Source organism: Euprymna scolopes, chromosome 7 (genome assembly GCF_053919585.1).
Source record: "Euprymna scolopes isolate OS-2025 chromosome 7, ASM5391958v1, whole genome shotgun sequence".
Classification (NCBI taxonomy): Eukaryota; Metazoa; Mollusca; class Cephalopoda; order Sepiida; family Sepiolidae; genus Euprymna; species Euprymna scolopes.
Window position 1 is genome coordinate 36609148 of NC_136488.1, and position 24124 is coordinate 36633271.

At 32.6% G+C, this 24124-nt stretch overlaps 1 protein-coding gene across 2 annotated transcripts in view; it reads left to right on the forward strand.

Annotated features, from left to right (window-relative positions):
* LOC145279680 (ras-related GTP-binding protein C-like) overlaps positions 1-24124 on the forward strand; it is a 52188-nt gene that overhangs the window by 14092 nt on the left and 13972 nt on the right. For both annotated transcript variants that reach the window (XM_080130952.1, XM_080130951.1), the window contains exons 2-5: positions 14908-15047; positions 15171-15265; positions 19489-19622; positions 20837-21036. In XM_080130952.1, the coding sequence (XP_079987078.1) occupies positions 14908-15047; positions 15171-15265; positions 19489-19622; positions 20837-21036 (569 nt within the window). The remainder of the gene's footprint in view (positions 1-14907; positions 15048-15170; positions 15266-19488; positions 19623-20836; positions 21037-24124) is intronic.

Here is a 24124-nt window from a genome sequence, read left to right on the forward strand (position 1 = left end):
AACAATTGCCTTAACAAATCTTGCTTTCCTGACTGTCAGAAAATTGCTTCTGGTTTTCAAGAATTCTGACAAAGCAACTGAGCCACTCAATTATCACCTCATTAGTTTCTTTCCTCTTTGCCAAAATCTTTGAGTCTGTAATCAATCGAACACTAATCTATCATCTCGTAGATAAGCTTCTTTCCAACCAACAGGATGGATTTAGTAAACTTCTTATTGCAGATATCCTAACTGTAATCTCTGAACCACACACTGAATAGCTTTAGATATATCTAAAACCTTTGACAGGGTATGGCATGATGGTCTTCTCATGAAAATTAAATCATATGGTATTACTAGACAAATACTTAACATAATTAAATCCTTAAATAAGAGAAAAATCCAGGTTGTACCTGGTGGTCGTATGTCAAAACATTATATAAATGCAGGTGTGCCACAAGAGTCGATCCTTGGAGCTTCATTATCCTGATATTCATAAATGATTTCCCTGATAAACTTGTCTGAGATGGATATATTTGCTGATGACACCACACTCTATAACAGACTTGAGAGAAAAACAAATTAGCACATATCTAAGGAAATGGCTAAAACCTTAGAAGAAGACCTCTAGTAGTGGAATGGAGATGTAAATATTAACTGCTGCCAAAACTAACTAAGCTTCTTTCCTTGAAGAATTGCACGAAACCTTCTCAATCACTAATTACCATGGCTAATGCTACATTGTTTGAAAGTACTTCAAGCTCCTTGGCCTAACATGCAAAGATCACATAAATGGGAACAAATACATTGAGATCATTGTCAAAGCTACTGCAAAGGTGGGCTCTCTTTACCATGCTAGAAGGTTATTCACACCTGAGGGTATCCTGTACCTCTACAAGGTCACGATTCGTTCATACATGGAGTATTGTTGCCATATCTGGATTGATGTATCTGCCACTGGTCTCTCACTCTTAGACAGGGTTAAAAAAATAGTCACCAACCTAATAGGTCCCGCACTAGCAACTAAACTCCAATCTCTGTCTCATCACTGAAATGTTTAATTTCTGTGCCTATTTTACAAGTACGAGGGGTGTGCAATAAGTAATGCCCCTGATCCACTTCCCATAGCAGTAGAGCAACAAAACTTGGCACAGTTATTAGTCTTTCTCTACATAGGAACCACCCAGAGTTATGCATTTCTCCCATCGTTTGATGCAGCTCTGGAGACCGTTTTTGTAGAACACCCCAGGTTGGTCCTCCAACCACAACGTGACTTCAGAAATCAAGGCTGCATCATCTGGGAAACGCTTTCCTTTCAAAAACAACTTCATGGCTGGGAAGAGGTGAAAGTCAGAGGGTCAGGAGAGTAGAGAGGATTTCATAACCACATGCCCGTGCTTCTGATCTGGCAACATGCGAGTTGTGAACCGGAGTGTTGTCCTGCAGGAGGAGGGTACCTTTGCTGATCTTGCCCTACCTCTTGATTTTAATAGCTTCCCTTAATTTCCTCAAAAGTAAAGCATAATAGGCTCCTGTAATTGTGGTACCCTTTGCCAGGAAATCTGTCATCACTACTCCGTCCTGGTCCCAAAAAACTGTAAGCATGACCTTGCCTTCTTTGGAGGTGGTGAGTCCAAGTGCTTCCACCGCATTGACTGGGTTTTGGTCTCTGGATCATAGTGATGGACCCAGGTTTCATCCTGCTTAATCAGTCTTTTGAAAAACTTTGACTCATCTTCTTGGCACATCTCCAAATTCATCCTCGAGCACTTGACGCGTTCTCGCTTCTGGAATAGTGTCAGCAACCTTGGAATCCATCTGGCAGACACGTTATGCATATGCAAATGGTCATGAATGATAGTTTCCACAGACCCTGTACTAATCTTGACATCTTGGGCTATTTGGCGAATAGTAATGCGCCGATCTTCCAAAATGGCAGCCTCAACTTGACGGACAGATGCCTCATCAATGGCAGAAGTGGGGGGGCAACCAGGTCTGGGAGCTTTTTCCACAGACTTCTGGCCATGTTTGAATTCACGACGTCAGCGTTTTACAAGGTCATATGATGGGGCATTATCACCATAAGTTTCTTTCATTTCATCAAGTGTCCTGTGGTGTGTGTCCTTTCAAATACAAAAACCGGATCACTGCTCAACATTCAATAGGCTCCATTTCACACCTGACTCAGTTCAAACACCTGTAAAACAGAAACCACAATTAGTTCAGAGCTGTAATTTGCTACATAACATATAGAGATATAAATCATTGCACATGCAAAATTTCAGCTAGATCAGATAACTGGAAGTGGGTCAGGGGCATTACTTATTGCACACCCCTCGTATTCTAATGGAATGTACTATGACAAACTCAAAGCACTTGTATCCCCTTAATGTAAATATCTCTGACTAACCTGACAAGCAACAAAATTCCATTCCTACACTGTAGAGATCCATAGATGCTAGAAAGCCTACTCTTCCTTAGTTTCTTCCTTAGAACTGCTAGATTTTGAATTTTCCTCCTGGGGTGCCTTTCGAGTTAAAATGCCTTTCGAGTTAAAATGGCTAAAATTGACACTTTTGTGCTTATTAAAAAAAATTGATGCTTTGGATTTATATAAAACTTTCTGAAAAGTTGTAACTAACTGATTTCTATATAATTATGTTGTTTATACTTTGCGATAACTCTTGGGTGTGCTCCAGGGGCTCTTTTAGGGCTAATAAAAACCCTCCATTTTTGGTACTATTTTACCATATTTGTCCAAAATTTTCTGCGTATGTCAGCAGTTTTGCATGATGCTGAACTCAAATTTAAATATGTTAGGGCCTGGGGACTTTTGGGGCTAAATGGGAGAGGGTGTGCAAATGATAGACTTAGTCATTTCTTTTTTTGCATGGTGCAGAACTCAAATTTACATATGTTAAGGCCTAAAACTACACCGCTTGTTCATTTTCACAAGAATTTGACATCCCTTAGGGACTTTTGGGGCTAAATGGGGGTGGGGCAAATGCTGAAGTTAGTCATTTTTTTAGGCCTCGTTCACTGTGCACTCACGTGGGACCATACATGCTTCACTTGTTTATTTTTTAGCTCCTTACCTAAAGTGGCTTTATGCCTTCTTTTAAGCAATTTCCATTACAAAAAATCCTAAAACATTAAAAAATGTTTGATCTAAATGATTGTTTTATTATAATATGAATAACATACCTTTTATCTACTTTGGTTGATTTTGATTTCCATAATGTTTATTATACACTAATAAAATGATTTTTAATAAGAATAAATAAGTTGAATTGGCATAATTTAAAATGTTTTAATGATTATTAGGTATTATTTTGTTGCTTTATTTTTTCATCCATATATCCTGTGAATAATTTTCATAATGAATCCAGTAAATTTCATAGATGTATGAAAACTGCCATATCTTTGCAGTTTTCAAATAATAATGCAAAAAATATATATCTAATCAAGTAATTATTTCTTAACGTTGCATTAAAATAAATTTAAAACTTTAAAAGATCTGATTCATTTCAATTTATTTTTGTATTTCTGATGATGATGCCTGTATATAAAAGCTTGACTGAATTTATTTTAAATATGAACTTTGTTCTTTATTTACAATCATTTGATTGATACATTTCGTATAAAAAAACAAATTAAGTTCAAAGGTTTTAACAATCAGTAAATTATAAGAATGAGGAACTTTGCCATCTGACATCCATTTTTTTTTTCTTAGGCCTATTACATTTTCATAATTAATTTAGAGTTGCTTCGTCTAAAAAATATTTAAAAAACTTTTAGTCAAAAATTACCTTAAAAATTGATAATTTAACTCTGTTTCTCCAACTTTTTTTTATCCTGTTGGAACACATTTCATGAAACGTGCAAAAACAAAATTCTGAGGTGCCTTCAATAAGTTTCTAGACTTTTTCATATGGGCACTTTTATTGGTAGTATACACATGAAATTCTAGTCCCCTGCGAAGTACTCTCCAGCTGCAATGCACTTATTGTACCGTTCTAACAATTTCTGGAAGTCTTCTTGTTATCGTGTCAATGACCCTCATCACAGCCTCTTTCATTTCCTCAATTGTCTCCTAACGACAGCCTCTAAGGTTTTTCTTGAGTTTAGGGAATAACCAAAAGTCACAAGGAGCAAGGTTTGGACTGTAAGGAAGGTGAAGAACTGTCTTGATGCCCATCTTGACCAAATAATCTGTGACAAGGATGAAGTAGTGGACTGGTGCATTGTCCTGGTGGAAATGCCACTGACTCGAATTGAAGAGTGCTGGCTTCTTCTGATGGAATCTCTTTCTGAACTCCTTTAAAATATCAACATAGTATTCTTTGTTGACTGTCTCTCCAGTGGGAACCCAGTGCATGTAGATCATGCCCATGCTATCAAAAAAAAGGAATCATAAGTTTATGAGTGGATTTGCTGTCTGGCCTTCTTGGGTCTTTGGAACATAGTAATAGATCCAGCTTTAATTGCAGGTCACCAAAGCATCAAGAACTGCGAGATCTGAATTGGTCAGCTCTACCATCTCCCTGTTGTCATGGCAACATCAGAATCTTCTCTGAGCACCATTGGAACAAACTTCATGCAAATCTTCAGTTCCTCACGAAAAATTGTGTGTACAGTTCCCACACAGATATTAAACTGCACTTATTGCCTCTATGGGCATATGACGGTCCTTATCCATGAAATTCTTTATTTGGCCAATCAACTCTGGTATTCTGACTTCCTTACTCCTCTCACCCTCAGACTCCTTGCTTTCCTTGAATCTCTTATGCCACTGAAGATGTCTCAAAAGCACTCAGAAGCATTCCATAGGTTTCTGTGACATTTTTTCTAAGTTTAAAATGGAATCTTATTGCATAGTGTTCTCTCATTCAGATTGCATTTTTGAAATTCACCAGCTGTGACAATCAGGCTTTAGTAGGGTGTATTCCAATTCCTGCTGTAGCTGTTCTTTTGAACCTGAAATCATAAAAATTGGTCAGTCAATCTCATATATATATATATATATATATATATATATAGCAATAACATACTGAATTTTCAAGTCTGCAACAATTTTAAATGCTTGTATAAAAATGTCTGGAAACTTATTGAAGGCACCTTGTATATACAATATTTTTCTCACTTTATTATCACAGTTCATGTGCTGAATATAGTATTTGCTTTTTAATAACTTGATTACAGAAAAATTAGTATTTTATCAAATTTTCACATTGGCACCGTACAAGTATCACTGTATTAATGTTATAGGTTAGATATGATATCTATATTATGCGGGTTTGGTGATATTACATATATGAAAGAAAAAGTCCAAAGTGCATTAGCTTATCTTACTTATTCTTGTGAAACACTAAGATTCTGGGGAACTTTATTTAAGAAAAGTTGGTTTAAAGACTTTAAAATTAGTTGAATGATAAACATTGTTAGACACTTTTGTTTTCATTATAAAAAAATAAAATGCCACTAATTATTTTTTGACTATAATTTGAAAATCATTTTGCTTCTTTTAAAATATCAAACAGAAAATAATTTTTATTTTCATTATTAAAAACTAGCAAGACCTATCAGTGTTGCCTGTTAGAATTATGGCACAAAGCCAGAAGGGAATTGATAAAGGACACCCCACTCATCCACCCCCAAAACAAATAAAACTACTGTTGCTGGGAACCACTGCCTGCTCTGGAAAATAGTGTGCACCGGCAGCTGTGGTTTAAATGAAATCATTTGGTTTCCATTGTATAGCATGTCTGGCAATGGCAACTAGCAGAAGCCACTGTTGTGATTCTCATCACTGTTGGTTACTGGTGATTAGTGCTAGGTTAGGACGTTTACTGTTTGGCACTGGCTGCCTTTGCAACTGGAATTCTCTAGAGGCCATGATCAGTGTCGGCCTCCATTGGAATGCTCCTAACTGAAATTGTCTTCAACTGTCAAGCACTGGCATCCACTGGCTGTTATTAGATGCCTGTGGCGAGGAGTGATGATCACTGGCAGTTAATGCTGTATTGAAGTGTTTACTGGTGGACCTTGAGTGTCTTTACAACTGTGACTGTTGATTCCAACGTGGCATCCATTGGATTACCCTGAAATGAAATAGGAGTGATTATTTTTGTTTATTGGCTGGCACTGGCTTCCTTTGCAATCATTGTAGTGGGTCAGATTGCTGAAACAATCTTTCACTTGGTGCTTGTATCACTAAGTGAAAGATTCTTATGGAATATTGAGATAACCTGCTGACCTATTGATCATGACCAGTGTCATACTCCATTGTATTGCTCTGAAATGAAATTAACTATGTTTACAATCACTTCTTGAGAAGGGCAGGCACTGGCGAACAAATCGCTTGTCTTCAAATGTCAGGCCCTGTCATCCAGTGAAGGGCACCATCATCCATGGTGGTTATTGCTCTTTTTTTCATAGCAGTGGCGGTCACTGTTTTTTAGAATGTTATTACTTTATTGATGAATATGCCCTGTGCTATGTTTTTTTAAATTGATGTTACAATCAAATGTAACATTAGCTGATATACAAATAATATGTTTTTGTTAAATTGTTAGGTGAAAGTATTGAATAGTCATAAATTCTTTGTCAGTATTCCAAATAAGCACATTCTGAACCAAACTGTATTTATTTATATTTTTTTTTTGTTTTTTTAAATATCCAATCAAGTTGGCATTAAACAAAAATTGTGAAGTTGTGTACACAACTAAACAATACTGTATTATATTTGTGTCAAAACAAAAGTAAGGCATGCGATACTGTTAGGGGTAAATGTTTTTACCATTTTGAAAATCTGTGCTATTAGTATAAACAGTATAGTACTTGTGCGTGAACATTTCTTTTTTATGTAAAAATATGCAAAGCTACAAAACTAATGTTGTAAACAAAGGAAACGCGTAAACATGGCTGCTGACGATTATTAGAAAAAATAGGGACTCTGGTTCGCTATGCAGAACAGGCTTCTTATTTGTCAAATACTGATAAAAACAAATAATAGATGAAGTAATATCTATAAAAGTGAAATTGTCTGCGTGTATGTTCCTGTATGTGTACATTTCCCTACTAAATTACTGTCAATTTTAAGTCTACAGACTCGAGATTTGCCATAAATGGTATTGAGATTTGGGGAAATCTTTTTAATTGGGTTTTCGGCCAGAAATTTGACTGTCAAAGGGCCGAAGTTCAACGATTTGACCTTTGAAAACTCTACCAAACTCCTCTGCCAATTTTGGGTCCAAACACTTGAAATTTTAGATGTAGGTTACTTAGACATGGATCAAATTTTTTAATTTGATTTGAGCCCAAAACAAATGTTAAGGGGTCAAAATTGAGGTCAAAGTTAAAAAAAATTGACCTCAGTTGTCTTTACCAAATTACTCAGCCAATTTTTGATCTAAACATTTGAAATTTTACATAAAGTGTATTCAGACATAGGGCAAGCTTTTAAATCGATTTTTGGCTGAAAATTTGACCTTTTGCAGTCTCACTATTCAGCCGACTTTGCGGTCTAAACATCTGAAATTCTGAATAAAGGGTATTCAGACATGTAGCAAGCTTTTTAATCAGTTTTTCGATGAAATTTTGCCTGTCAAGAGGTCAAAGTTGAAAGAGTTGACCTTTGCAGGCTCTACCAAACTCCTCTGCCAATTTTAGGTCTAAATACTTGAAATTTTAAATGTAGGTTAGCTGGACAGGAGTCAAACTTTTTAATATATATATATATATATATATATATACATATGCACATAAAGTTATGAACAGTACATAGGGCCCAAGCAAAGCCGGGTTGAACTGTCAGTTACTAATAAAACAATTATCATAATACTGATAGTAATAAGAGTAATAGCATTAAAAGTAGTTAGTCAATATCGGAACTTTATATTGTAATCTATGTTATATAATTATATAACAGTAAATGGCTGTCATTTGGGGGTTTGTGGGAGGAGTGACTCTAAAAAGGGGGGAATATTTGTTACTACTTATGTGGGATTATATAGCTGAGTGAGGCAAGGAGGGCCAATTATATTTTTAGAATGGAGATGAAATTATTTTAACTTGGGAAGACGCAGCAGTTTTAACTTTGAATCGTAAGTGCAAAATATTTGCATAGGAATAGCCCCTTTGGCTTCCTACTAGTTTGATAAGTAGAAGGGAAAAAAATGTCATGATTTTATTATATATATGATTTTTATACATGATTTTATTATATACATGATTTTATTATATATAGAGATAAACTGATGTCACCAATTGCTTTTTGGTCATAATTTGAAAATCATTTTGAATCTTTTAAATTGCCAAATAGAAAATAATTGTTGGCAAGAATTAATATTTATAGACAGCAGTCTAGTATTATCGTTCATGTGTACTCCTAAAATAAAGATAATATTTCTTGGAGGAGCCACTAATCTAAAGAACTGAAGAATTTGTTTCTTTTAGATTTACATATTTTAATCTTAGTCTTTAATTTCAATTCTTCATAGAAAAATAGCTTCTATTACAAAATCGAATTTTAAAGAATTGGTGTTCATTTTTTTTTTTTTTAATTATTTTTAATTATTTTTAAGGAAGTCTATTCTATAGTTCCTTATTTTAAAATTACTCACAAGAAAAGTAATAATTAAGAATAAATATTCTTACATAATAAGTTAAAGTAAAAAAAAAAGTAAATCCTAGATTGTTGTATTTCTGAATGGTTTGAGATTTTCATTAAAGAAAATTTTCAAAATGTTGTGTTGCTTGAAAAGATTTGAGAAAAATGAGATTTTATGTAAGTAATCAAAGAAATATGACAAAATTCCATTTTTTTTTTTCTGCATGTCTATATGAAACCCTCCTGCTTGTGCATAACAGATTCCATATTTTAATCTGCATGATTTTTGAATATTTTGTTGGTCCCTCTGACAAAAGGAGGGTGGACCTGTAAATTCACTCATGTCTGTTCGCACTGTTCTCAATAACTATGCCTTGAAATTTTTTTAAATTTTGCACAAACATTAAACATGATATGAGTAAAAAAGTAACAGAACAGATTTTCCAGGAAAACTCCAGTTGCCCCCCTAGGGGTGCCTTTCAGGTTAAAATGGCTAAAATTGACATTTTGAAAAAAAAATTGATGTCTTGGATTTCTATAAAACTTTCTGAAAAGTTGTAACTAACTGATTTCTATACAATTTTGCTTATCTATACTTTGTGATAACTCTTGGATGTGCCCCAGGGGCTCTTTTAGGGCTAATAAAAACACTCCATTTTTGGTACTATTTTACCATATTTGTCCAAAATTTTCTGCGTATGTCAGTTTTGCATGATGCTGAACTCAAATTTAAATATGTTAAGGCCTGGGGGACTTTTGAGGCTAAATGGGAGAGGGTGTGCAAATGATAGACTTAGTCATTTCTTTTTTTGCATGGTGCAGAACTCAAATTTACATATGTTAAGGCCTAAAACTACACCGCTTGTTCATTTTCACAAGAATTTGACATCCCTTAGGGACTTTTGGGGATAAATGGGAGGGGGGTGCTTTTTTTCTGCCTCGTTCATTGTGCACTCACGTGGAACCATACATGCTTCACTTGTTTTACAGCAGTTCAATACTAGAAGAGAAACTCTTATATATCTCTGTAATCGAAGGTGAAAGATAATTGGAGATAATTTCATACTTACTTTAGATCTTGTATTTGATGAGACCCATTTGTGTTTTTAACCTGTATAACTATTTAAAATAACTCGTTTTTACTGAGTAAAAAGCAAACAAATATAAATTATAAATATAATGCTATCTATTTGAAAATCAACTTCTATAAAATTGAAACCGTCAAATGAAGACAGCAGATCTTGCATAAAGATATTAATATACTAAGCGGATCCTATAGAAATTCCACGTAATAAGAAATATTTAATCAACAAATATGTTTTGATAAAATTGATATTTTTTTTTCTGGATAACAAAAAAATTTTGTTTTTTGGATAGAAAAACCAAATAACACGCAACAAATGTAAGTTTATTAACATTTCTATGAAAATAGTGTCCATTACAAATCTATATAATTATAAAACTCAAATGACCTTGTAACGAATGATGTAACCCGCTTTCCGGTTTACGACATCCGGTTGCGCATGCACACATAAACATTAACCCATAAAAACGTAAACAAATTGCTTCTTTTGCAGATTTTGACCTGTGCACTAAAATATTAACATTATTATTTCGAAATTATTATTTAACATGGGAAGAGTGGGGGTGTTTTGCAAATATTCTTTATTACAACTATACTGCCGCTATTTTCTTACAACTAAACAACTTTAACCCGTTGACAAACATAAGAACAATTGTAGTAAAGCCAAGACTACTACTGCAACTACTCTCTATCCGTCCTTTTTCCTTCCTTCCTTCCTTCTTGTTTACATTTCTAGATACAAAATAGTTGTGAGAACGGTGAATTTGTTGACACATTTACTAATCTGTTTCAATATTAGTTTTATTTTATTTTATTTATTTTGGCTTTATTTTTTTGCTTCAGGTTTTAATTATTTTTTTTAGATTTTAAATTTCTATAACTTTGTTGAAGGATTCCAATATGGGTTTTTCATTCTTATATTTCTCATCGGTAGGTTCATGTGTGTTTTTGCTGCTAAATGACTTTCGTCAGTGTTCGATTCATAGGAAAATCATGTTTAATTTTAGATTTTTGAGCGATTATTTGGAAAAATAAGTAACTTTACACGAATAGGGAGGATTTTTTTTTTTCATGTTTGAGTGATCCGTCCGTGATTTTTCATTTTAATATACTTTCATAGAAATGTTTCTGTTATGTCCCAAAAAAAACTATTTTCTTTACATCACAAGTGTCACGCTCATACATGAATTCCATAGCTAATATAACATACTGATCCAACGGGTCACGAGTAGTCTAGTATAATATAAAACTGACCAAATGAGGTAAGTACTAATAACTAATCAGAAAGTAATATTGTGCAACATAGTTCAATACAAATAATAGTTCCATTGTAAGAGACAATCTTTAATTTACTCTTTCAGTTCAGCATTTCTTGGCAGACAATGTTATTTTTTGCACTGTTTCTTTTGAATGTTCCCTTTTTTATATAACCTTCTGCTAACTTTCCTTAGTGAAGAATTGTTGCATGTTGAAATTGCAAATTTTTTTCTCATACCATTACAACAATAATAATATATCATTATAATGATATTCGAAAACAAGACTACATCAAAGGCAGATCAATTTCATATTCTTTTTCAGAGTTGCCAGATTAACCCTTTTAAAGCCAAATTTTGCAAATTTGGCTTTAAAAATTGTATTTGGCCCATTTCAAAGCATAACATATGGATTAAGGAAGGAACAAGTAAAATATTATAGATTATTGCTTTAATGCAATAATGGGGTTTATCCTAACATTTTACTTGATAAAATTGGTTCCATGATTCCAACAAAAGGCAGCATTATACATATTAGCAAAAAGATGTATACCATTGTTTACTTATATACTAGTAGGCCGACTGGCATTGCCTGGTCATAAAAATGCTTAGATATGATCTTTTGATTAATGCAGATTTTGTATTTATTATTATATTATATTGGACCAAATATATAGTAATGATTTAAAGTGTCAAAATAAATAAATGACTCGAGCATTAAAACCAAAACGTTTAACTTATGATTTACTTTTTCCTTTGATCTTAATGCCGGAGCTATGAAGACATATTTGCTGCAAGGCAAAAATTAAAACATGAACCAATAGCTATTACGTTACGCATGCATATTTGTAACGCCATCATTTGACCTTCATCTGGCAAATTTCATTTTTTAAAATTTTCACTCTTTTGCACCGATTTTTGATATATAGGGTATTTGAACCCATGCAAAACTTTAAAACCCAAATATAAAGTTTTACATCGGTTCAAATACCATATATATTAAGTTTCATGTCTGTAGACCAAAAAATGACAGGTGTTTGGTATGCAAAATTTTTTAAACAAATATATATATACACACATATATATATATATATATATATATATACAGAGAGAGAAAAAGGTTTATGTTTACTATAACCTTTTTACACAAGTATAAATCATGTAGAATATCTGCATGAATATAATTACACGTAATAGTTAACTAAAGATGATCATCCCATGAGAAAACCAAAAAAACTAATAGGGAATTAAAATGAATGTTTCAAAGAATATGCAAATTACATAGATCTTTTGCAGATGACTGCAATTCCACGATCCATGTATATATAAAAGTTGTATTTTCTTAAATAAATAGAAAAAAAGGTTTTTTATATGAATATCAATACACAAAAAAACAGATTTATAGTAGTATAGATATTAGAAAGTCATTTCTGTTTATTCACAACAAAAGTGTTTCACAAATTAATTTTCATACTAAAAACAGATTTTTATACTCTTATTCTCTCATAATATATATATATATATATATATATATATATATATATATATATATAAAGTAGTAGCGTTTGTGTGTACAGCTCACACCACTGAACCGATCATGACCAAATCTGGTATGATGATGGTCTCTGACCTAGGTCTGATAAACACTATTTTTCAAGGTTAAGGTCAAATTTGGTGCAGCTCTTACAGCATTCACTTACCCGATCTTACAGCAAAGTGCAGGTATCTTTGTTAGTTTCTCTATATCATATTTATTCAAAGGAAATCTGCACTAAAGTATTCATATTATTTGGATTCATCAGACTACTGTTCTCACCTTGAATGTGATTTTCACAACGTTTCTGTCGATATAACCTCTGACCTTCTTCAGGTGTGTTTTGTTGAACTTGGGACTGTTTCTGTCAAACTCAGGAATTTTGAGTGGAACCCTTTATTTAAACATTCCTGAGTTTGACAAGATACACCTGAAAAGGTTGGAGTTTATCTCGACCGAAACATGAAAATCACATTCAAGATGAGAACAGTAGTCGAATGAATTCAAATAACCAATTCTCATCTAAAAAATTCAGAAACGTCATACACTAATGTAGTTGCCTAATTTACATATTGCATTAAAGAAAATCTTTTAATGATTTTGATGCTACTAATCAATGTTAGTAATAGAATTATTTTAATTGCTGCATTTAGGAATAACATTTAAAGTTGATTTATTTAATTTTTAATTAATTTGCTAAACCCACCATTAATAAAGTTACTTCCATTTAGAAATGCAAGTAACTTTATTTAAAAGGTAAGTGAAAGATTTATGAATGCATTTCAAACAAAATTTGGCAAAACGCGGTTTACAACTGTTAAGAGGCACATTTAAAGAGGAACACAGAAATGTGGGTGTTATAACATAATTGACAAAAAAAAAAACCCTAAAACGATACAGCCTTTATTCTGAAACTTTGCTAGTTAACATATCAAGGTTAATCATTGAATGTTTTTAAACTGGACTTTGAATTTAAACGGCTAAATCCTATTTCAATCACATTAATTATTTAGAGCAAAATGGATTCTGACATCAACTTATTTTTACTTTAAGAAATATTAACACACTAAATTATAGAAAATTTCATTGTAAATGTTTTTTAATTAATGCATTTGCTTTAAAAATTCAATTCTATATGTTGTACAAAAATCTCTTTGTTATTTGAGACGTATGTATTTTACTTACTTTGGTTCACAAACTTTACCATTACCAAAATATCAATTTTAATAGATTTCCATACCACAGGATAGCATATCGAAAATTTAAAATATAATGTTTACAGTTAATATTTTTATGCATTTTAAAAAGGTTATATGGCTGAAGGGATTAAAAGACAACTTCTAATATTTTGTTGAAAACTAAACTCATTCCAAGTTTTTACACAGCCTCAATATTACATTCAATGGCACGTTACTAATTAAGCTTTCAAAGTTATAAATTATATTGTCAAAAGAAAGTTGCATAGTTTAAAAAGGAGGGGAGGTGGCAAAAATGAAAGTAAAGATTCCCAGGTAATGCGGCTCAATATCCTAAGTATATCAGGTGTGTCCAAATGCAACCCTGGTAACACCGGCACTCCCTTCTAGTGTGTGTGTGTGTGTATATATATATATATATATATTTGTTTGTTTACTGTTTTTATTGGAAAGAATTCCAACAAAGTGCTTGATTACAAAGAAAAACTTTTCGATATAAGAGCTTAATATTTATTTAATTGTACAGAAGTTCAGAAAAAACATTGGTACTGTCGGTTTCTCCTTTATATTGGGCTTGAAACCGATGGTACCAATGTTTTTCTGAACTTCTGTACAATTAAATAAATATTTTAATTTTTTTTTTTTTTTTTTTTTTTTTTTCCTGGTTCTTGTCAGGAATTCCTCCTATATTAAAAAACAAATTAAGATCTGCATGATGTCTGTATCCGTGATGGAACGAACATGTCATATGTCAAGAAATGCATAATTGATAAAGTATTTTTTAATTAAGAAAAAGAAATTTTGAGAAAAGTGAGATCTTTCTTACTTTGTCATCTTTGATAAACAAAGGGCGATAATTCAATTCGAACTTCCAAGAATTTTTTTTTCAGCCTTGTGTTTTTTTTTTTTTCTTTTTATGAAAATGAAAAAATCCTATTTAAAACTGTGACAGACTGATTTCAAATTTTAGTCAAATAGTACCTCCTCGAGTTGATTCAATCGAAATGTTTAGCAATGTATCCAGGACTGTTGGAATCCAGACATCAATTTTTATAAAGTTTGATTGTGTAGTTTTTAAAATATTAAGATTTATTTAAAAAAACAACTAGAGTACAACTATGTATAAAGAAATGCTGCATCTAAAAATAGAATTTAAGATGAATAAGAAGCAGACGTGAAATAATTTTCTATCTCCTTTATTTGTGCAACATATGAATTATCATCAATTGTTTATCTTTCTTTTGTAGTCCTATGAAGATGAGGCTGGAGGAGATTTTATGGTTGGTTCGTTCCAGGACTTTGGATATGGCACAGTTGACCAGGAAAATGAAGCTGTCGGTTCCAGCTCTGATGAAAAGCCTCGCATCCTGCTGATGGGTCTACGAAGGTAATGAATATTCCTTTTTATTTCTACTTCTAGTAATGTTCCAAAATTTTTGCAAGTTAATTTCAAATCGTACCCCTTTCTCTTTTATTTTTTTTAATCATCTTGTTTATTCTTTCTTTCTAGGAGTGGGAAGTCTTCAATACAAAAAGTTGTATTTCATAAAGTCTCTCCCAATGAAACCTTGTTTCTTGAAAGTACCAATAAAATAGTAAAAGATGGTAAGTTATAAATTTATTTGATATTGTTTTATCGTATATTTACACTTGGGTCACTTGATGCTGAACTTATCATGATTGAAAATAATGTTCAGCTTAAAATCGCCTAAAAAATATATCTATTATTATACTGAAGGAGAGTTAATCAAAATTTTCCCCTAAGACTTTTTTCTTATATATTTTAGTCACACAAAATAAATGTTCAAATATTTAGTTTTGGGATTGAGTTGTTTTAAAAATTTGCAATTTACTCACTATGCCATCCATCTGAGTTTCTGTCTATTATTGTTACCTTCTTTTGCTGTTATTTAACCTTCTTCCTCTTTTTCTATTTTATATTCTCTATCACTCTTGCTTCCATCACTCATTCACTCTCTGTTTATTAACAAAGATAATAAAACTATAAAACAGAATATTGGAATGGTCCATGATAAACAATATTACCACAGTATAAATATTATTTAAGTTGTAGCTGGAGAGAGTGGGGAGATATAGGGAACAGAAAGACTAATTTTGGATTATTTTAAAAAAAAATCTAACTGGCTTTATAAACTATTTTTTTTTTTTTTTTTCTTTTACTGATTCAAAAAATGTTAACTCCAGCTCAATGGATGACTTAATTGGTCACATTTTTTACTATTGAAACAAATGAATATGAAAGTTTTTTTTCAATCTATCATAACTATATTAACATCAAAACTGGTTAAACTTATTTAAGTCGCATGATACAAGAGTATTTTGAAATACTGTTTGTGTGTATGCATATATATATATATATATATATATATATAAAGAGGAGATGATAGATAAATATATAAATACCCGTTCACATACACCTTTCACGATAAAGCTAGAACCCAGAATTAGATAGAATCGAGCAATTGCATCGACAATGGACAACGCCAGACCCAAAGTGGGTTTCGATGTACTGCATCTCATCAGTGACGTGCTCCGACATAGGCATGAACCCAGGCCGTCACACTCATGAAGTGTGCAATACTGACGACCTAACCGTATGGGCCATGGCGTTGTCGATGCAATTGCTTGATTCTATCTAATTCTGGGTTCTAGCTTTATCGTGAAAGGTGTATGTGAACGGGTATATATATATATATATATATATATATATGACACGTTTCAAGACTCCAAGCATAGTTTTGGGACACAATTGCCATTTTAGGTCAATTTTCAAAACAGATAATGTATAAGTGTTATACCATTTTTCTAAACCAAAATTTCACGAGGAATCCAATAAAACAAAAACGAATACAAAATTTTGATGGGAAACCATGTTTTCAAGCAATTCTTTCATGACGGCCGGAATCGCACTTCCCGTTTTTTTGTCCCAAGGACCATATCCTGCAGATTGCGAAACTATTTTTCACACTTGCTCCACGTGAAAACCTTCTTTTCAGTTCACCCATAACACTTGAATAATTCATGAGGGTATTCCTTGACTTCAAACAATACGATGGAGCTGTGAAATGTTACTTCTATACATCCAACCTATACTGCCTACCATGACATATAAATCATTCACAAGGGAAACCCTCAAAGCAAAAATGAAGGGTGAGTCACTTAGTTTTCAACCCTGTTGGAGAGAATAGTTGTGGAAACCTATCAGAAGTGATATGACCACTTTGTTAGCACATAATTTGGTATCAACTGTGAAAAATACTGCTGGGGGACAAATTTGGAGAAAAAAAATATTACTGTAAAAAAAAATGTACGTCTTCAATTTGGCCAAAATAAAAAATTCCTGATATACAAGTTGTTCAGATTGATATTAGTGACAAGTTGTATAGAAGGGATTTTTGATTTTTCGAAAATTGAAGGCAGGTTTTTTTGTTTTTTTTACAGAAAAAATTATTTTCGGCTTCACTTTTCACCCGGTCAAACAAAACATGCAATATTTTGGGAACCGCTAGCCGGTTGCTGCTGTTCTAAAGCTTAAATGAAAGCTAACTGATCAAGGTTACTGAGAAATGACCATAGGGACAGTGTTTGCTTCGTTTGTCATCATTTTAGAGGGATCTTTGCCAAAAAGACGCATTTTTTGACCAAAATCGGGAAAAAATTGTCACAGCCTGTAATTGAGGAGAATGGGTAAAATTCGAAGAGAGTTCTATGAGCAGCGTTTTTTTTTGCACAAATGCAATTTTTATTGTTGAACGAAAATGATTATTTACTTCCCTTAGTTTCATGTCTAAAAGTGATTTTTGGCTCTTCTTTGTGGTGAGGTAACAAAAATTGTCACTAAAATATCTCCATTTTAGGCCTTTTTTTTCAGTTATATCGTTTTTTTCCGGTTGAAAACAGGTATATTAACCATATAAACCTATGATTTTCTGAAAGACAATTTAGTTTTGCCTCACATATCACAAGAATAGCTTTGTAGATCATTGTGTGACTGATCAGTGATTTTTGACTTCAATTGTCCCAAAACTATGCTTGGAGACTTAAAACGTGTCATATATATTAAAACTCCCACAAACAATATCATTTATTTGCATCTTTACTTTTGAATAGTTTCTAATAAATTAATATTTTGTAATATACATTTCTAATTTGTATTGTCAAATTCACTTCTATATACACAATAATTTTATCGATAATACTATTATAATTATTAACAAAATTAAGAGATCTTTATAAAATATAGTTTAAAATTTTTTTATAATTTCTTTTTCAAAAGATGAATTGTGTGAAATCTTCTGGCATTGGTAAGACTTCAAATGTCACCAAGATGTGAACAACAGATCTTACATTTTGAATTTGCAGAAAATAGAAACAATTTACATTTAAAACAAATTGGGTACAATGCCATAAAATGGGAGGGGGGGTCATCCTTAATCTAAACAAAAATGTCTATCCTACTTTTAATTAGAATCACCTTAATCACCAAAATACTGCATTTACACTAGGGCTTACTATTTATATACAAAGATTTCTTCAGTATAAACAAGGGGAGAGCAGGACAAAAAAGCAAGAAATTTAGGAAGACCTCAACCCTTTCTCAATAATAGATTCCCCACTGTTTTACAGTTTGTTTAGAACTGGAAACAAGCAGGTCTTTCTCTGAAAGAGTGGGAGAAGAAAGAACACTGGGAGGGGTGGAAGGTGGTGTTATACCAAGATAAGTATAAATTAGGGGAGGCCGAATTCAAAAATTGAAAGTGAGGAGTGGACACTTTGGTGAATTTCTATTATTGGGGAGAGGGATTTAACTTAACTTGACTAAGAGGCTAAACTTGCTCATAGGGGAGGGGTCCAACAGTACCAGGAACCATATGCACCATACTCGGACAGGGCATATACTCCTATTTGAATCCTGTTTGTACATGTGTTCATTATTTGTATTCACCTTTTTTTTTAAAAACCTACAAATTTAATCTTTTTCTATCGCATCTAATCTTGACCCCCATTGGGTGCTTGAAGAATATGATCAGATCCTGATAAGTAAAGGGTTTAACCCTATATCTTCTCTCAGATGTGATGTTCACACCACCATAACCAGGATCACGAAAAACACCAATATGGCCAGGATCATAAAAAATGCCATTCATCACTTCCTGTCCCACACCTGCCTGATGTAATAGATTATGTAGGGTACATTTAGTAGCAGAGGCTAGTCTGGATCAATGCAAGCTGTCACCTCATTTATATACCTTCAGAATTATTGAAGTTTGGAGCATTTTAAAAAAAAGTACGCTCAGGGGTTTCTTCTTTGAGCGTATCGCATTGGGGAACTCTGGTGAGTCCCTATTTTGGAAATGTATTATATGGTATTGAGGAGTCGCACGTTTTAGGCTAATTGCCAGGTCAGAGAGAACGGAGTCATTTAGATTTTACCTTACACCCTTTCATTCCGAACGGATTCTCTCCTCTATCCCCAACTGCCAGACAATAGATTGTCAGCAGCCACCCCTCCCATCACTAATTTTCTGTGAAATTCTTTTCTGGAAGATTGAAAAAGTTCATCTGAGGAATATTTTTGAGCATGGCTCAGAATTTCCTAAACCCCTCTGCCTACAACGACCCTCGAACGAATGGTAAAGAATGAGGTTGGAGAAGGTGATATCAGCTGTAGGATTTTCCTTCACTGGCTGAGGACAAAATAGATTAATTGAAGCATCAAAACAGATGCTACACTTTTTTTTGTGAATGTGTAATTTTTAGATTTTAATGACAAATCTATTAATCAAGCAATGTTTTTCTTCCAACAGATATTTCAAACAGTTCATTTGTACAGTTCCAAGTATGGGATCTTCCAGGCCATATAGATTTCTTTGATGCTACCTTTGATGCTGTGAAAATATTTGGTGGTTGTGGTGCCTTGATTTTTGTCATTGATGCACAGGTAAAATATTCTCCCAATTTAGTTTATTTCATCACGTTTTAGAATGTCAATGGAAATTTATATTTTGTGTAGTTTTATTCAGGGGTTGTACAATCAATTCAGTAAACCTTGTATTACTTATATTGGTATTTATATTAATGCTAAATGACAACTAGTTATATATATTTTTAATGTAAAACTATTTTAACTATATATATATATGGTGGCGGGTGTCTATTTAAATAGACATTCCGACGAGTTATTTACGGGCGTCGATTCCATGGTCGAGTGGGAGAACTGCCGACTGTCAACACGACGGTTATAGGTTCAATCCTTGGCTTGGGTGAGATGCTAGTCTAGCAGCACTGATGAGTTGTGATACAACGAAACAGGACTGTATGTCAATGACTACAAATATATATATATATATATATATATATATATATAAAATGTTATACACAAATGCATTCACATTTCGACCTGCAAAATGTTTGGGTTTCATCAGATGATATTGTAAAAAAATAAAAATAAAATTTTGCACTTCCTAAACCATATTAGTTACCTCATGCTTTGTTCGTTTTCTATAAGGCACTTTGCATCGTTGATGATGATAGATGGTGATTTCATATACTAGAGTGCTCAGTCCGTGAAGAGTGGGGAAGCATATGTAGTCATTTAGTGTTTCACTATATCACAGCTACTAAGTCTGGCTAGAGAGACAGTACTTCAAACTGGGATTTAAATCTGGTTGTTTTTTAATAGTCCAAGCCCAGTCTACTGCCTCATCTTCTTACAGTTTCTAAATATTAACTACCAAAGAATACTGTTTTTTACAAACAGTTTTGCATTGAAATGAGATTGCCTCTCACTCCTTTAGTTAGCACGACCCTAATGCACTCGAGTAAAGGGATATATTTTATCCAAATTTTATGTTATCGTATTAATATTAATACAGTTTTGTATGTATTAACAAGTAGGCAACTAATTTTTTTTTCAATAAAATCATATTTTGTCACAATCCTAATTCTAGACTTTTAACTTTGAAATGATTTTTTATTTGCTTAATCTTTACTGTATGTGGAAAATTCCAATATTTACTTTAACAAACCTTCATCTAAATTTTATTATCCTAAAGATTTACAACTGAATCCAATTGCTTTTGTTCTCCACTCAGTTCATCTGGAAAGCATTATAAAGTTCTACATCCTATTCATGTTTTCTTTTCTTTTTAATAGGATGACTACATGGAAGCTCTCGATAAACTCAACATGACGGTGACGCGGGCACATAAAATAAACCCAGACATAAAATTTGAAGTGTTCATTCATAAAGTAGATGGCTTATCTGACGACCAAAAAATCGAATCCCAACGCGACATTCATCAGCGAGCAAATGATAATCTTTCGGATGCAGGATTTGAGGGTATTTACCTCAGGTATGTAATCTAATCAAGATAGGTTAGCACACTTTAATTTATTAACTTTATGATGAACCTGGTTTGCCTGGGTGTAAAATAAGTTGAGATTTTTATGTTTATACTATAGCAGTTATGAAAAAGAAACAAACAACGTTTGCCTTAGGTGGGTTGAGCTCGTTTCTTTCATGAGAGAAAATTTCTAGTGAATATTAAAACTACATGCAGTTCCTAATTGTCTTTATATCCTTGTGAGAGGAGATGATATTAGGTGTTGACATCCTCCCATATACAGCACATGGTATTCGAAAAAGGTCACCCATCTGATATTAATCCGACTCAACATTGTTTATGTGAATGCTAATGAGAACCGGTGTGTCAATGTGATTATGCTGTATATTGTCCTTGTGCAAAAGAATATGCACTTTAGTTTGCAAGGACATAATTGTCTGTCTGTTAAATTTCTCTTCTTTTTGGATGTTTTAAATTTTTATCTTGATTTTTCTCATTGTGTATTTAATATTTGAATATTTTTTAAAGAAAATTTCTTCATTACTTCATTCTAAATACTTTTCCCCTTTTTTTTTCTTAGAGGATTTAAAAATTTTATATCTGAAAGTTATTTAAACTTTTTGGTTTTGAAATTGAGGTGGTTTTATAGTGGCAGTATGAGGAGAAATGCAGATGGAGAGAGTAAGAGAGATGTATATACCAATAGTGAAAAAACTATTTATACTAATACTGGATATATTAAAACTGTTGGTTTGTCCTGTTATTTGATCACATTTTAATATTAAGACAGATGGGGATAGGGTTTAAAAACAGATTTATTAGTGCTCTGGAGGCTTCCTTGTGTAGATTGATCTTTTAAACCGATACATTTCAAATGAAAACATTATTACCTTACTTATATTGAAATTAGTATCAATTACTTTTACCAAATGCAGGATAAGTTACTCTTGAATAAAAAATAACATACAGAATTCTATTCATATGAAAAGAACAAACTAAATCTTATCTGTAACAGAAGTTTGTACAACATAAAATCTCATAAAATCATCAGATAGTTCTATTTTTAAATAAGAAATAAGGTACTAAAATGATTTTAGTAGTGCAGTGGATGCTTTCTTAATTTTTCATTAATGGTTTTATAACATTCTAGGTGCCTCCTAAGTTTTATTATCATAACATGATCAGCATTTCTGAGAGAGCAATTCGAATTTACACAATTCTTGAGAACTGTGGTCAGAAATAAGTCTAGAAGTGAGGCTTACTAATCCTGTCGATCTGGGAGACGGGTCCATGAAGGGTGGGGAAGCATATGTAGTCATTTAGTGTTTCGCTATATCACAGCTACTAAGTCTGGCTAGAAGTGAATATCATATTCCCTCTGTGTTAGGGAATATGATATACAAAAGTTATGTGATGCTTCCAGCTGCATCTGCATCGAAACCAAGCCAGTTTTTGTGATGGATATTAAAGTCACCAAATACATGAACTTGGATTCTGGTATCTAGGGAGAGTGTTGCATCTATGCTGGGACGAGGGAGAGTGGTTAAAAAAAAAAAAAAAAAAGTAACTAACGCAGTGTTGCAAAATTAGTCTAAAGCACATGAATTCCCAATTGTTTGATTCTAGTTTGAATTCCCTAATCAAGGGAAAGTGTTTCGTATATAGATTCCAAGTCTGTGCATGTGTCTGTCTGAGTCCTTGCGGCAAAATGGGAGATAACCAGATGTGTTAAATTGGTTAGAGAGGATAGAGGATTGTAGGTTAGTTTCACTTAGTGCTAAAATATCCAAATAGTTTGCTAGAGAAATGCTTCTACATCATCCAAGTTAATTGTAAGTCTACAGATATTTATGAATGCAAACCTTAAGGAAGGTATCGAATTGGTTTTGGCTTGGAAGCCAGATATCAGGTGCATTATATTTGGAGAAATTCCTCTCTAGGCAATCCTGGTTTGACATAGTATTGAATATTGCAATTACTCTAATTACTCAGAACTTCATCACCTTACTATGAAACAAATATAGTTCTGAGCTTGATAGCATTAGGGTTAAATGTGAGGTTGTCTTCATTGTTGATGCCACCAAAGACCAAGATTGTGATAGGTAAATTTTGAGACATGTTCTTGGATGAGACAAGGAGCCAGTTTCTGGGAGTTGATCTTCTGGTCTTTACAGAAATGATTTTTGTCTAAGAACTGCAGTATGTCTGTCCCCAATTGATGCCTCAACCTGTTAATTATTTTGGTCTGATACATTTGCTTTTTTGCATCGTCTTGGACAAAAATTCTCCCTTCCTCATATTCTTTGAAAGTTAGCAAAAATCTGCTTACACTATGATTTGATGAGTTTCAATTGCACCTTTTCCCCTTGCAATGGCGAGCACTGACTTGTTTGGATCATTATTTATTATTTAGACTTCTGCAACAAACTTCAGCATTCTGACGGTGAACACGAGTAACATCGCCTTGTAGTCAAATTTCAAATTTCATTTCTGATCTTTTCCATGATTTTTAATGTTGAAAGTTTGAAATTTCCTTTGACACAGATTCCAAAGAGGATTCCATGCCTCTTTGAAAAATTTGACATGGTTAACTATGCAAAAACAAAAATGTAAAAATGATCAATATTTTCAAGCAAAAAATATAATAACAGTAAAAAAATATATATATATGTAAAATGAGTAGTTTAAAATTTCACGCAAATATCATTCACACTCTATATGGAATCAATATCATTGAAATAAAAATCTGTTGAAAAAAAATTGTTAAAGTAAATTAAAAAAAAAGTCTTTTCACAAAATTTTTGAGATGAAGGATTATTATTTCTATGTTCTGGACTGTTTTTCTCATCTTGCTTGTTATTAAATAATTATAAATTAAAATACTCATTTCCTTTTTAAAAAATATTATGGTTATAATGTTAATTCAATATTTTAATTTCTGTCAACTGTTTTTTTTTTCTTTATTTCCCAAATTTTTATTTAAAAAAAAAATTAATATGCACATGCAAAAAGTAAACTTTTAAACACAAAATAAATTCTTTTTACACAAATATACAAGTTTTTAAAGAATTTAAAAAATGAACACGTTAACTTCTCA